This window comes from Solanum dulcamara, chromosome 1, assembly GCF_947179165.1.
Source record: "Solanum dulcamara chromosome 1, daSolDulc1.2, whole genome shotgun sequence".
Lineage (NCBI taxonomy): Eukaryota > Viridiplantae > Streptophyta > Magnoliopsida > Solanales > Solanaceae > Solanum > Solanum dulcamara.
Window position 1 is genome coordinate 86402797 of NC_077237.1, and position 13910 is coordinate 86416706.

General features: G+C 32.0%; 2 protein-coding genes across 2 annotated transcripts; one reads left to right on the plus strand and one right to left on the minus strand.

The window, feature by feature from the left end:
- The first annotated feature begins 693 nt into the window (after positions 1–693).
- Positions 694–4028, plus strand: LOC129890521 (peroxygenase-like). The gene is made up of 6 exons (XM_055966061.1): positions 694–949; positions 1944–2093; positions 2802–2887; positions 3272–3366; positions 3540–3665; positions 3735–4028. The coding sequence occupies exons 1-6, from the start codon at positions 835–837 to the stop codon at positions 3892–3894; spliced, it is 732 nt and encodes a 243-aa protein (XP_055822036.1). The 5' UTR covers positions 694–834; the 3' UTR covers positions 3895–4028.
- A 2218-nt stretch (positions 4029–6246) lies between these two features.
- Positions 6247–8983, minus strand: LOC129895381 (uncharacterized). Its single transcript, XM_055971095.1, has 5 exons — positions 8939–8983; positions 7279–8139; positions 7028–7201; positions 6603–6940; positions 6247–6513 (listed from the first exon to the last, which is right to left on the minus strand). Exons 1-4 carry the CDS (start codon positions 8981–8983, stop codon positions 6623–6625), a joined length of 1398 nt encoding a protein of 465 aa, XP_055827070.1. The 3' UTR covers positions 6247–6513; positions 6603–6622.
- Between the last annotated feature and the right edge of the window lie 4927 nt (positions 8984–13910).

A 13910-nucleotide genomic window follows, 5' to 3' on the forward strand; every position in this document is an offset into this window, starting at 1 on the left:
TTTGATTTGATAATTTTTAAAAAAAAAATAAACCAAAAAATATTTTTATTATATTACTTTTATTAATTAAAAGTCATTTAAATTTAAAAGTAAAATAAATATAATGTGAAGGTAATTTTAATAGCTCGATTAGCTATACAAAGTTTCTTCTCATTGAAAATTTGATTCCCATCTTATAATTTCCTTCTTGTTCTTTCTTTCCTTCCTTAATTTTTTTTTAAAAAAAGTAAAAATAAATATAACACGATAAATTATCTCTTAATTTTTTAGATTTATGAACGAATAAAATTAAATAACTTATATTAGACAAATAAAAATGAAGAAAAGAGTATCATATATATAGTACCTTCAAAAATTTTACTTAAAAAAAAATTATATAAAAATAATATAATTTTTTCGGAAAAAAATTCGAATGAACCTTAGCAAGCTCCCCTACACGTAAATTCAAAAACTCTTACATCATGGAGCTAAACGAACGCTACAACTTCTTGAGAAGACAAAAAAAAAAGGTCCAAAAGAGTCCAAATCTTGTTTAATTTTGAGTCATAAAAGTAGACACGTATGAAAGTACGTGTCAAAATTGGGAAAAACAAATGTCACTTGCTAGGTGTAAAGATTCATGCATGTAAATATTTCTTGTACTATATATTATATTTTAAAAAATGCTCAAACACATGCATTGTGCCACGCACGAACTTCTTGAGCTATACATCTCTTTTAACACTTCTCTTCACATTTTTAGTTTTTAAAGTTTATTGTTGTCACACATTTGGTATTTTCATTAGTGTTTTAAGTAGGAGAGGAAATTAATTTGTTAATTTTGGTAGAGAGAAAATGGCGGTTGCTGGGATTGATCGGAATGTGGCGATGTCGCCGGAGGCGCCACTTGCTCCGGTGACTATTGAAAGGAAAGTTAGGACTGACTTGGAAACTTCTATTCCAAAGCCTTGTAAGTTCATTTTTTTTTTCTTATTACATTACCTTTGTTGTATTTTGTGTGTCTTATATTTTGTTGAATCACACCTTCTTTTGGGTTCGAATTTCTAGAAGAAAAAAAAGAAATTATTGGGGGATGAGCCATGCAAGCATTGCAAGTTGGACCTACCTTCTTATAATTAAGATCTCTTCATTCAGATACATCGCGTTAATCGATGTATTCGATCGATACACCACGTAAAATTATCCAGAGAGTAGGCATAATTGGTAGGGTAAGAATATGGCAAAATAAATTGTGTATTTAGATAACTTTTTCAATAAAAAAAGTTGAGAAATGAAACTTGCAATGCGCAAATCCGGATCCGCCGAATCGCTGAGGACGGCTTCCTTCTTTAACAAAGATCTTAACCAAAAATTTTGGTTCGAGTTTTATAGAAATAGGGAAAATATTTTTGGGAAATGGGCCTAGCAATGCCTAAATTCACATTTTTCATGGAAAATGTTTTCACTTATTTTCTAGTGTTTCTTAAGTAAGTAAGAAAATATTATCTCAAACAATATTTATATATTATCTAACCAAACACTATGAAAGTGAGGCGAGAGATTGATCTCGCCAAAGATCTTGGTTTCAAGTCTCTAGGAACAGAAAAAAATTGTTGGGCGATGAGCCTGCAATGCGCAAATTAAGATAGAACAAAAAAATTGTTAAATTGTTGGAAATGGACCCTCTGATGCACAAATTCAGATTTAGTTAGGCTGGCAATACTGGGCGGGAAATCAAAGAGAATAGTTCACCCAGACCTGCAGCCAGGTTCTACCTTGTATATCAAAAAATGTAGCCTTATTAGAGTAGAGCTTCTAATTAATCTCTCATCTTATTTGAGTAGCTGAGCTTTACAAGCCTTAACAAAGACTTGTACATTTTACTCGATTGTTTTTTTCCCGCTAGTTTTGCTCTAAGGATTATTAATATATGATGTTTAAATATATGTGTTATGTATATTCAGATCTGGCAAGGGGATTGGTGGCTCCTGATATGGAGCACCCGCATGGAACTCCTGGTCACAGGCATCACGGCATGAGCGTTCTTCAACAGCACGTCGCGTTCTTTGATCAGGATGAGAATGGCATTATCTACCCGTGGGAAACTTACTCCGGTAATCATTCCATTTCCGCTATTTGTATTATAGGCAGTTTAATTTTAATGTAGATGATAGGTAAATAATGAGATTGAAGTTGGGAAAAGAAGAAATTGTAAGGTTACATTCTAATGTTATGTGATCACTTCAGCAATCTCTCAGATCTGTTTTTCAGCTATTGAATTCAGGGCAATTAGCGCTGTTTAGGTAGTATTACTATCTGTCTATCGCTCGTTACATTTGTGAAATATTGATTCCCAGTAGTAAGTTGGCGGAGTCGATTTTTATTATATTTAAGCTATTTAAAATGCGAGCATTCAATATCTACTATATATGCATACAAAAATAATGGCTTTCGGAGCCCGGGGATCGGTACCCATAATTTTCGACAGAGTAAATATATATATAAAAACATATTCAAATCTCAACAAATATTAGAAGTCAACCCATAATTTAACAGTACATCGAGTTCAATACTAAAAAATTTAAACGTTGAATTCATTAAATTTAAATTTTGAACTGGTTCAAGTAGGTTAGGATCTCTGATTTATTGACCATTTCCGGAGAGAAAATGTGTCATCGGTAGCCATTCAGACTTTGACATTTTATTATGTGCAATTCGAAAAATACTAGATGTGATCAAATATCCAACATGATATGTTTAGTTCTTGTATATTTGAACTGAAAACTTCGGGTGATCCTTTTTCTTTTCCCTACTTCAAACAGGGCTTCGTCAAATTGGCTTCAATATGATAGCATCTCTCATAATTGCCATTGTCATCAATGTTGGTTTGAGTTATCCTTCTTTGCCGGTAAGTTCCTGCTTCGAGTTATCCTACACTAATTTGCCAGAAACTTGATCTGTTCTTAGAAATATAATGTTTATAGTAAACGATCATAAAATCAGAAGAACATTGCTAATCAAAAGACACTAGAAGATGTTAATTTGTCTTCCACCAAGCAAATGTCTTATACATATTGACTTAAAGATCCATCGAAATAGGATTTTATTCCTTCTTCTTCCTCAAAATGGATCATTATATTTGTGGTTAATTTGATTAATATTGAGCTATGACCTTTGTGATGTGGGGTAAGGTATGCGTTCATCCTACCTCCCCGACCCCACATATACAGAAATAATTGGTTTCATGTATATGTGCTTTCGTTAGTGATATATATTTGATGCGACTTTGCAGGGGTGGATACCTAATCCTTTCCTCCCAATATATATTTACAATATACATAAGTGCAAGCATGGAAGTGACACCCGCACCTACGATAGAGAGGGAAGGTTAGTATACTAATTCCCTTATTATTCCCTTACAAGTGTCTATTATTTTTGACATCCTTACGATAGAGAGGGAAGGTTAGTAATACTAATTCCCTTATTATTCCCTTACAAGTCTATATTATTTTTGACATCCTTTGCAAGTCTAATTTGAACGATTTTTCCTTCTCTTATAGATTCTTGCCCGTTCATTTCGAGGACAGTTTTAGCAAGTACGCTCGCACTCTGCCTGATAAGCTTAGTCTTGGAGAACTCTGGGAAATGACTGAAGGCAACAGGGAGGCGTTCGACTTATTTGGCTGGTAATTTGTCTCTCAACCCAAACTCGAATGTCCCCTAGTAATTTCTCTTAAGTTGTTCGACTTTTGCAGGGTCGCGAGCAAACTGGAGTGGGGAATTCTGTATGTTCTTGCTAGAGATCAAGATGGTTTTCTATCGAAAGAAGCTATAAGGCGTTGTTTCGATGGAAGTTTGTTCGAGTATTGTGCCAAGATACAAATGGAAAAGGAAGGATGGTTGAAGGAAGAGTAGTTGGCAAGACTATTATAAAGAGTGTATAAAGCAACATTGTAATAAACAGGGCAATAATAGCCCGGAATTGAACTTGTAATTTGTGCATGTCGAAAGTGGTAGCAATATCACCCGAATTGGCGTTAGAACCTTTATATATTGGGAGTATCCAGAAATTCGTGTGTTGGTACAAATTAAGATATTTCTACGTAGCAAATTCCATTTAGTGCAAACAAAAAGGGTATTTCATTGCACTTAAATGGAGGTTGAAGTCTTGCCAATAAGGTGCGAGTGCGAATTTAGATAATCAATTGAGTTATTAAAATAATAAATTTAGATACTTAATTAATTGAGCTATTAAAACTTTTAAGTTGATTTTTTATTGATTTTTTTAGTGTATGGTGTAAAGTCTAAAGGACATTCTTTAATTTAAAGGACATATTTAGGGTTGTACAGGCAAATTGATAAATAAATCGATAATTCGAACTAAATCGGAAAAAAAAATCGATTAAATCGATAAATCGAACCAAATCGGAAAAAAAATTTGATTAGTGATTTAATTTGACTTGATTTGATGTTTGGAAAAAAAATCTGATCATTATAGGGCTGGTTTGATTTTAACTAAAAAAAAGTCAAATCGAACCCAAATTGATTCGATTATAATATACTACTTTTAAATTATGTTATACATAAAAATATTTATTAAAATGTAATTTATAAAAAAAAAAATCATAATTTTTGTTTTCTTTCTTACATTTAGATTTGGACTTAAACTTAAGAAGCTCATCTAAATAATATAAGTTATATTATAAAGTGAAAACTTCAAACAGTTCTGCCTCCATCTTATATGTTGATATTTTGTACTAGAACTCTTTTTAAGAAGTACTGCTATGTGTTTTTTATTAGATACTATGAAAAACTCAAGAAACCCAAAAAACTCAAGAAAATTTGATATCGAAAAACCCGACTTTTATTGGTTTGGTTTATAGATTTAATAACCCGACATAAATGGTTAGGTTTGATTTGTAAAAAATCCGAACCAACCCGGTCCATGTACACCCCTAGACATATTCATTGTCAATTTGTCAATTTGGGGTTTTGATGGAAGATGAGGTTATACACCAAGTATACGTGATTCTCGATTTGCTCTGCCAAAATTAACTGATCTATTAAGAGTTTTAAGCTGATTTTTCATCGAATTTTTAGTGTTCGCGTTTTGAGTTCCTGGCTTGTGTTCTAATAGTAACCACAGGAAGAAAGTGGGGCACTATTTTAGCGATTATGATTGACATAAAATTCTTTAGATGGTCTTTTGCCGATCTTTATATGTTTTGGCTACATCTCTTTCTGCTCCGAAAAAGAAGGTTTGGTTCTTTCAATCTTGGCTTGTGTTCTAATAGTAACCACAAGAAGAAAGCGGAGAGCATGGTCCCTAGTCTCGTTTTTGCCGAGTCATTTTTCATAAAGTCTGAAGGACATATTTGTTATCGATTTGGGTTTTTGATGAAAGATGAGGTTATACATCAAGTACATTTGATTCTGCTTTGCAGTGTACGCGCAAGGGGTTTTGATGGAAGATGTTGTCGAATTATGCACCGAGTACACATATGATTTTGCTCTGTCAAAATTAACTGAGCTATTAAGATTTTTAAGCTGGTTTTTCATTTATTTTTTTAATGTTCGATCATTTTTAGTAAAGTCTAAAGAATTTATTTGTTGTCGATTTGGGGTTTTAATAGAATACGAGGTTATACACCAAGTACATATGTGATTCTGCTCTGACAGAAGTGTACACGCAAGGGGTTTTGATGGAAGATGTTGTCGAGTTATGCACCAAGTATACATGTGATTTTGCTCTGTCAGAATTAACTGAGCTATTAAGATTTTTAAACTTGTTTTTCATCGATTTTTTTAATGTTCGATCATTATTAATAAAGTCTAAAGGACATAAAAATCCTTGTCGATTTGGGATTTTGATGGAATATGAGGTTATACATCAAGTACACATGTGATTTTGCTCTGCCAGAAGTGCACACGTGATTCAGCTCTGGTAAGATTTTTTTACGTTGCAAGTTCAAACTCAGTGTGTGAATATTTTGTGATTTTCTAGATTTTTCTTACATTTTCTATCTGTTGTTGTAGTCAAGAACACATATGTTGTAAAAGGAAGAATACATATAATTAACCTGACTAAAACAAATGCAAACACAACTTTGTTTGTTCAAGTTGGCAACTAATCAAAGCTATAATAACAAAAAGAAATGCAAGAGATTTGACAAAGTGTCCAAACTTTTGTCAATACACATTTACAAAACTTTACATGTCCTCCTCACTGTGAAGTTCCATTGAATAATTATTATTGACAATTTGTGTTAATTATATAGTATAGATTTACAAAATTTACATGTCCTCACTTGTGAAGTTCCATTGAGTTAATTATTATACTAAACTTGTATGTGTTAAAATGTTAATTATTCCCTTTATAATTGGGACAGTTTGGCTCTGCTACTGGAAAAAAACTAAGCAACTGTAAAAATCTGCCTGATGAAATCCAAGATTGGTGGACGACGACGACTGAAGTTATTTACACCAAAGGTATCTTATATGACTTCACCAGTTCATCTTCTTGTGTAGATCGAACTTCAACACACACAAAAAAAGAAACTTATTAGCAAAAGCTTATAAAGTTATCGAAGAAAAAATTGAAGTATGAAGTTGTTGAAGAGTACTTGTTCATCTGCGGGATTGTTTAGTGCAACTGGCCATCTGTACAGTACAGAGGAGGGCAAATATCATAGGGACTGGTACATGAGTGACAATTCGAAGTAAAAATCCGTCCATTATGAGAAACATTAACATTATTTTGATCATGTCCAGAAGACGAAGTAATCATGTTAGGATCTTGATGATATGTAAAATTGAGTTTTACATCTTGATGATCATTTGTGATATCTTCATGTGTACCACAAGAATTTGTTTTAGTACTACCTTCTCCAAATTCATCATTTTTCGCGAATCTTCCTCTCACCCTCGGTCTACTATCTGCTAGTGTTTTCCTGCATGCATACTAACAATATCGACATATGCACTGTCAGTGCACAAAACTTTATTCGTTTTTTTTCTTTTACTAGTTGAGTTGGGGGGATGGACGTACCTTGATTTTCTTGCTGAAATTCCTTTCGTTTCTTTTCTTCATGTATCTATGAATCTTCTCCCTCCTCTCCTCCGGCGTGCACTTGACAGCTCTAAAAGTAGTATCTTCCAAATTTGTTATTTCTGATGCCAAAGGGGTAGCACTAGCCAAATGTTGGCTCTCATTGCTTAGTGCCTTGATCACAATGAAAAAATTAAATCAGTCACTACAATACAAGTTGTTAGAACTAGTTTTTGGCAGATTAAACGTACCTGAAGCTCGTTAGAACAGTTATAGACTCGTGGTAAGGAATCAGGGCAGAATAATCTAGTACTATCTACATGAAAATCCATTTCTTGTACTGGTGGAAACTCTGTTCTGAAAAACAAGCCACCTCCAGGGGTGGCAGCAGCAGCAGCAAGTATTGCTGAACATTCAGCATTAGGGATGTTGGTGTTTGAGTTTAAAGGTAAGTAATTCGCGAGTGAATTAGGATCAAGAAGGGGACAAGAAGGAGAAGAAGAAGATGTAGGAACGCGCATGTAAGAAGGTACAAATGACAAAGATTCGTCTTCATAGTAATGTCCTAATGGAGGCCCCATAAGTGGAACAGTAGGGGGTTGATCAGGAGTATACTGATGAAGGGATCCATCTGAAACATGATAATCTGTCATTTTCATATGTTGATCGTTGAGAGAATTTATGTCGAATAAATCTTGATGATGTTGATTTTGAAGTAAATGATGTGGGATTGAAAAGTTTGCATCTTGTGTGAATTCTATCGAAGCAGAAATGTCATTCTCGATTTGATGATCTTCTTGAGGATCAAATATAATCGAGAGATCGTTGTTGTTGTTGTTGTTGTTGATGTTGTTGATGTTGTTGTTTTCGTAGTTGTTGTTGATTCTTGAAGGGCTAATAACATTAGATGTAACTGTTGTGATGTTTTTTTCTTCATGTTTCTCCATAGTGTTACTAAACTTGTTCATTTCAAGATTGTTTGAATATGAACTCTGTTCTTCATAGCTACAACAATTTGAGCTAGAAGCAACTTCTGAATTTTGTACATTTGGGAAAAATTCAGATTCACAAATATTCAAAATTTGATCACTAAGGGGGCTTGACATCTCTTCCTGCAAAACAAAAAAATAACAAAAAAAAAAGTAAGTTTCTATCACAATTTTACATCTCATTTTCCTAAGCAAAAAAAAAAGGACAAATTTTGCACTAAAGTGCATGAATGTTGTGTTATTTTCGATATAACAGAACACCAGAAATGCTTGACACCTTTTCCTTCTAAAAAGTCGATCTAAAAGATGGAAAAAATACATGTATTTGTGCTCCATGTGACTTGTGGGATCCAAAAATAATAACAAGAATTAAATAGGAAAAAAGCAAAGAATATGGAAGTTTTCATGGCATTTTGATACTCCAAATTTAGACAAGCAATGAGAACTTTAGTATACCACTAATATCCCATTATGATATATGCATGTGAAGTGCTCTCTCTACAATAAAGTTCAAGAATCATTTTTACACTCTTGGAAAAACATAAGCAATACTCTTGAAAAGCTAAATATTCCATTTGTAATTCCAAAATGGAAAGGGTGACGATCTACATAGTACTAGTTTTTCATTAATTAATTAACTTGAAACAAATTAAAAAATAAGAATCTCAAATTTGGAAAATTGGAAAATAAAACAAGAAAAGAATTTAATAATCTAATTCAAGATCTCAAATCAAAACTCATTAATAAAAACACCATTAGAGCTAATTAAAATAAGTTGTACAATGGAAAGTTGATGTTCTTGAATATCAACCATGTTCTTCAACATTTTCTTGATGAAAAAGAATCAATTTTTCTTTTTCAATAAAAAATTGTATCTTTTGAATTCCCATCTTGAATTTGTGATTGCCATTTTTCATCTTACCTTAACAAAATGCAAATTTTGAACCAATGGAAGAGAGAATTCCATGCAAGAAAATAGGAGAGAGAGAAAAAGAAGTTAGAAAAAAAGAAGAAGAGATTTGGTTTTGAAGAACAAGAAGGTATATATAATATAATATGAAGAATTTTTTTTTATTTGGGGGTGGGGGTGGGGGTATGGGGAAATAATGATAACTAGAAATAGAAGTTAGTTAAATATATATACGTACATGTCTGACCGTACAATGGAGTTACACCTAGGTTGTCGGTGGGCCAGACAATTTATGGAACATTTTATGGTATTTTGACACGTGGAGGCTTGTAATTAGATGACTTTTAGGTCAAGTAAATTGTACAAGACTTGTACTTTAATTTGAACAAATTAAGTTGGCCTAGGTTTATTTTATAGCAGGTTCTATAGGATCATTACTATGACTGAGTGTCACAATGAGATTGATTAATCATATATTTCACGTTCGAGTCTTATGAATAATTGAGATGTTTTAATAGCGATTGATTTACTTAAATTTATAATAAATCAATTCAATCTAACATGTTTTTATCATGAAAGTTGAATCATTGCATGAATATTAAAGAAAATTTATTTTTTAAAATCAATTTTTCACTCGATATTCAATATTATCCGATTATCCATTTAATTTGGAGCTCCATATAATTCAGATTCACAAAGTCGCATTAAAAGAAAAAAATGCTCTCTTATAGGATCTTTTCCATTTCAAGGATTTGAATCAAAAAAATTTAATTAAATAACGCCTCCAATATAAAGGAATCTTATTCATCCACGTCTCACTAGAAGTCACAACCATTGGTAATGACTATTAAACAAAGTTAATTATCCTTATTTTTATAAGACCATTGTTCTCTAACTTTAAATTATGTTAACGGAATAGGGTCAAAACTATCCTTCAACTATTCGAAATAGAGCACATATACTCTTAAATTATATTCTGGCTCAAAAATACCCTTCACATCATACTATTGGCTCAAAAATACCCTTCACACCATATAATTGGCTCACTTCTACTCCTCTGTTTGACGGAATAAAATGTGGCATCTCATGTGTATTAATTCACGCCACATAGGATCTCCACATAAGCACCCCACCACACCCTATCAATTAAAAGACTCAAACTCACCCATTAAAAGATCCAAACCCATTCTTGACTTGTAGTTATGGTTTTCTAACTCCCGTAGTTATGGCTGCCACAATTAATTTGCAGCAGTTTTTAAGCAACTCCCATAACAATTTGAGGCAGTCAGACACCCATGCTTGTTGCTTTAAGAAGAACACTTCAGCTACTTTCCAAGCATTTATTGATCACGTTGAACATACAATTATGTTACTCTGCAGCTCACTCCAAGCCTGACCGCACCCATCTTCTTCCTAGAAATGCACCTGCTTGATCAGGTAGTACGTTTGCTTAATTACCATTTTGGAAAATTAAATCTATCACCCTTTGTTAGCTATGTCTACTGGATGAAACTATAGTTTAGCAAATTAAACAGTCAATTAATAGTTTGCTTAAAAACTGTTGTAAATTAATTGTGGTTGCCATAACTACGGGGAGTCAAGAAAACCATAACTAGGAGAGTCAAGGATGGGTTTGGGTCTTTTAATTGATGGGGTGGGGTGGGGTGGGATGATTATGTGGAGATCTTACGCAGCATAAATTAATATACATGGGATGCCACATTTCATTCCGTCAAACGAAGGGGTAGAAGTGAGTCAATAGTATGACATGAAGGGTATTTTTAAGCCAATAGTATGAAGGAAAGGGTACTTTTGAGCTAGAATATAGTTTAAGGGTATATGTGCTCTATTTCAAATAATTGAAGGATAATTTTGGCCCTTTTCCTCTCCGTTAAACTCAAAAAATTATACATGAGAATTCATTTGATATTCTCATATCAATTATCAAATAGGTAGTTTGGTTTTACTCTGGTATGTATTCCCAAAGACAGAGATTAATTATGAGAGAGCTTCAAGAATAGAGATTGAGGGTCGATAATTTTTTCATGTTTGAACCATTTCAAATTAATTATATATTCAGCTGCGGCATGCATCAAATGGTTGAATTTGCTACTACTTGGCCTAAGATTTAACTATTACAAAATATCAAGTTTTGAACCAATGGAACGGGTCCATCCATAATTAGTCTGGTTAATCCATTAGTTTGTCCACCTCCAAAAACGTTAGTTGTGAATAAAAAGATTCCATCTGCTTCATAAGGATTCTCGATGATCAGTAACACAAGTCATGTAGTCTCCTAAACTAATACTTAAGATTCAATTCTATAGTTCTAATTAATTATTTCGACGCTTGTGCTTCGAATACTTTACATAAATTAGTACAAGAGGGAGTTATTATATCCTATCTAAATGTCATTTTCTTATCGAATGGTAGTATTAATTAGAAAGTAAAAATATTTGGCGTTTACTTTCACTTCAATCACAATTTTTTCTTAAATACATGAATTTCAGTAAATAATATATTTACGTCTAAGCATAAAACCTTATCCTAAGAGTAGCATAAGTTTCTTATTCGTTGAATTATTTGGCTTCTTACTTAATTGGTATCAAACAACTATCACAATCTTAGAAATTGACATCTCTGAATACTTATGAAAAATTAAAAAAGTTAACAGAGAGAGAGAGAAATTCTAACGAAAGAATTCGAATAAAATATTAGAATTAATACACATCTGACTTATTAGAACATGTGACCTAAAATAATTTTGAGACACTTTTACTACTATTACACTAGAAACCCTCTCTATGTAAGAACTTATAACATATTTACATTAAAAAAATTGTACTTCTGAACATGTACCTGATCTGGCTTGATATGTTTGTGACTTTAATATAAAACATGACTCGATCAATGGCTTTTTCGAACGATCAAGTCATAATGAAATTAAAAAAGATCCATACTACGGTGGGATGGTTCTAAAACTTTTCATCGTCATCATAAATCAGAGAGATACGAGTCATAATGAAATTAAAAATTGATAACTCCAGTTTACTGTGGGATGGTTCTAAAATCTCTTCGTCTTCATTATAAATTAGAGAGGTACGTATTGATAAGAAGCATTTACCTCTTAATGAGTTTAACTGGCATGATTTGAATTAGTCAATTAGCAGTACATATTTTTGAATATCTTTACCTAAAGAAATTGAAAATATGTCTTGGTATTAAGAAATATTTTATCCTTTTAATAAGCTTATCTGACGCGAATTTAAATTAGTCAAATTAGTGCATATTTCCAAATATCAATGCCTAAAAAGACCCCCCCCCCCTCCCCACCCCCACCCCACCCAAAGAAAAGGAACAAATACTACACATCATGGCCCCTTCTTTTCCCACCATCTCTCCAATTAATCAGAATGAGCCAAAAAAATAAATAAAAAGTAGATACATGATCTTGTATAACAAAAGATGGCTCAAAAAATATACTTCTGGGTGGCTAATGTTGGGGCAAATGTTTTTGCAAATGCTCTTGGTGTAATTCTTGATTAAATCAATAGTTAGCAAGCATACATTATTCTCTATAGCTAGGTACCTCTAACTTTCTACTTCTTATGGCAAGAACTCCAAATTATAGGATTAAAATCTATATATTCTGATAAGCTAAGTTAGAATCCAAGACATATTCTATTTTAAAGTTTGGAAAATATATTCCAATGGTCATTGAGCATCATTCTTACATTGTGCAAACAAGACATTCAAATTCTAATATGAAATGACTACAAATTCATTCTAGATAAGTATACTTTAATCCTAATTTTATTGAATGCCTTTGTCATTCCTTGCTTTTGTTGGACACATTTTGTTTGTAGGTTTTGTTTTTTGTATCCAAAAGAAACTTATATAGAATCTGTTTGGATTGACTTATAAGTTGCGGATAAGTTATTTTCAGTTTTTTTGAGTATTTGACTGACCAACTTAAAACATTTTGTGTTTAAAATAAGATCAAAAAAATAATTGGATTTGTTTAGCTTAGCTTATCTAAAACAGTTTATAAGCTGAAAACAGCTTATAAGCCAAAAAAAGTTGAACTACTTTCAACTTATAAGCTGTTTTAGATAAGTTCAGTCAAACAGACACATACTCTCTACGTCTCATATTAATTGTCAACTATACTAAAAATATCCGTTCCATAATAGTATTTGTCAATTTACAACGTTAAGATAGAATTAATTATCTTTTTCTATTTTCTCCTTAAAATTAATTGCTTTTGAACGTAAATTGTATTGATTACATTGAAAAGACTAATAAAGTGTAAATTAGTGAAAAATACTTCTTATTTATAATTTCTTAAAAAACGTGTGAAGAATATAACAACTAATATGAAATTGAAGAAATATTAATTAAGTAGTAAAAATACATATGTCATTTTGTTTGGGGCTTGAGTGCACAATATAATTATGTTAGGTTTGCAATATGACTTCTCATTTGAGGATGTGATTCTTTTTTCTTGAGCAACCATGAAACATAGTTTTTTTGATTGATAATAATGTGATTCAAACACAATATATTTTTCTGCACTTTTATATTTTATATTGAAATATATAATCAACTTATTTAAATTCTTCAAACGTTACTTTCTAATTTACTGACAACTTCAATTTTATACCCTCAATAATATAATGTAAACTACGTACATTTGCACAATAATATTGCTCAAATGTCAATTTTACATATTACTGCCTAATACTTAATCAAAATAAATTGGTAATAATATATATTACAATTTTTTTACATAATTAGATTATTTAAAAATTAATCTCAAATAAATATTTATAGTAAATATGGTTGATGCAAGATCCTCCCAAAAGCTCACGTCTTTTTTGCTCAACGCGATTAGATTAAAAATGGACGATGGTTATCTGAGCAACTCTCTCTTATCATAAATATGGTTGATGCTTTGATTAAAATAAAAAAGAAACCGACCAGA

Bases quoted from the DNA above. Each gene is read 5' to 3' on its own strand.
- LOC129890521 (XM_055966061.1), top strand. From the start codon at position 835: ATGGCGGTTGCTGGGATTGATCGGAATGTGGCGATGTCGCCGGAGGCG. The intron at 950-1,943 runs GTAAGTTCATTT...ATGTATATTCAG, and splicing joins AACTTCTATTCCAAAGCCTT to ATCTGGCAAGGGGATTGGTG. The intron at 3,367-3,539 runs GTTAGTATACTA...CTTCTCTTATAG, and splicing joins ACCTACGATAGAGAGGGAAG to ATTCTTGCCCGTTCATTTCG.
- LOC129895381 (XM_055971095.1), bottom strand. From the start codon at position 8,983: ATGGAATTCTCTCTTCCATTGGTTCAAAATTTGCATTTTGTTAAG. The intron at 7,202-7,278 runs GTACGTTTAATC...ATTGTGATCAAG, and splicing joins ACTGTTCTAACGAGCTTCAG to GCACTAAGCAATGAGAGCCA. The intron at 6,941-7,027 runs GTACGTCCATCC...CGATATTGTTAG, and splicing joins ATTTCAGCAAGAAAATCAAG to TATGCATGCAGGAAAACACT.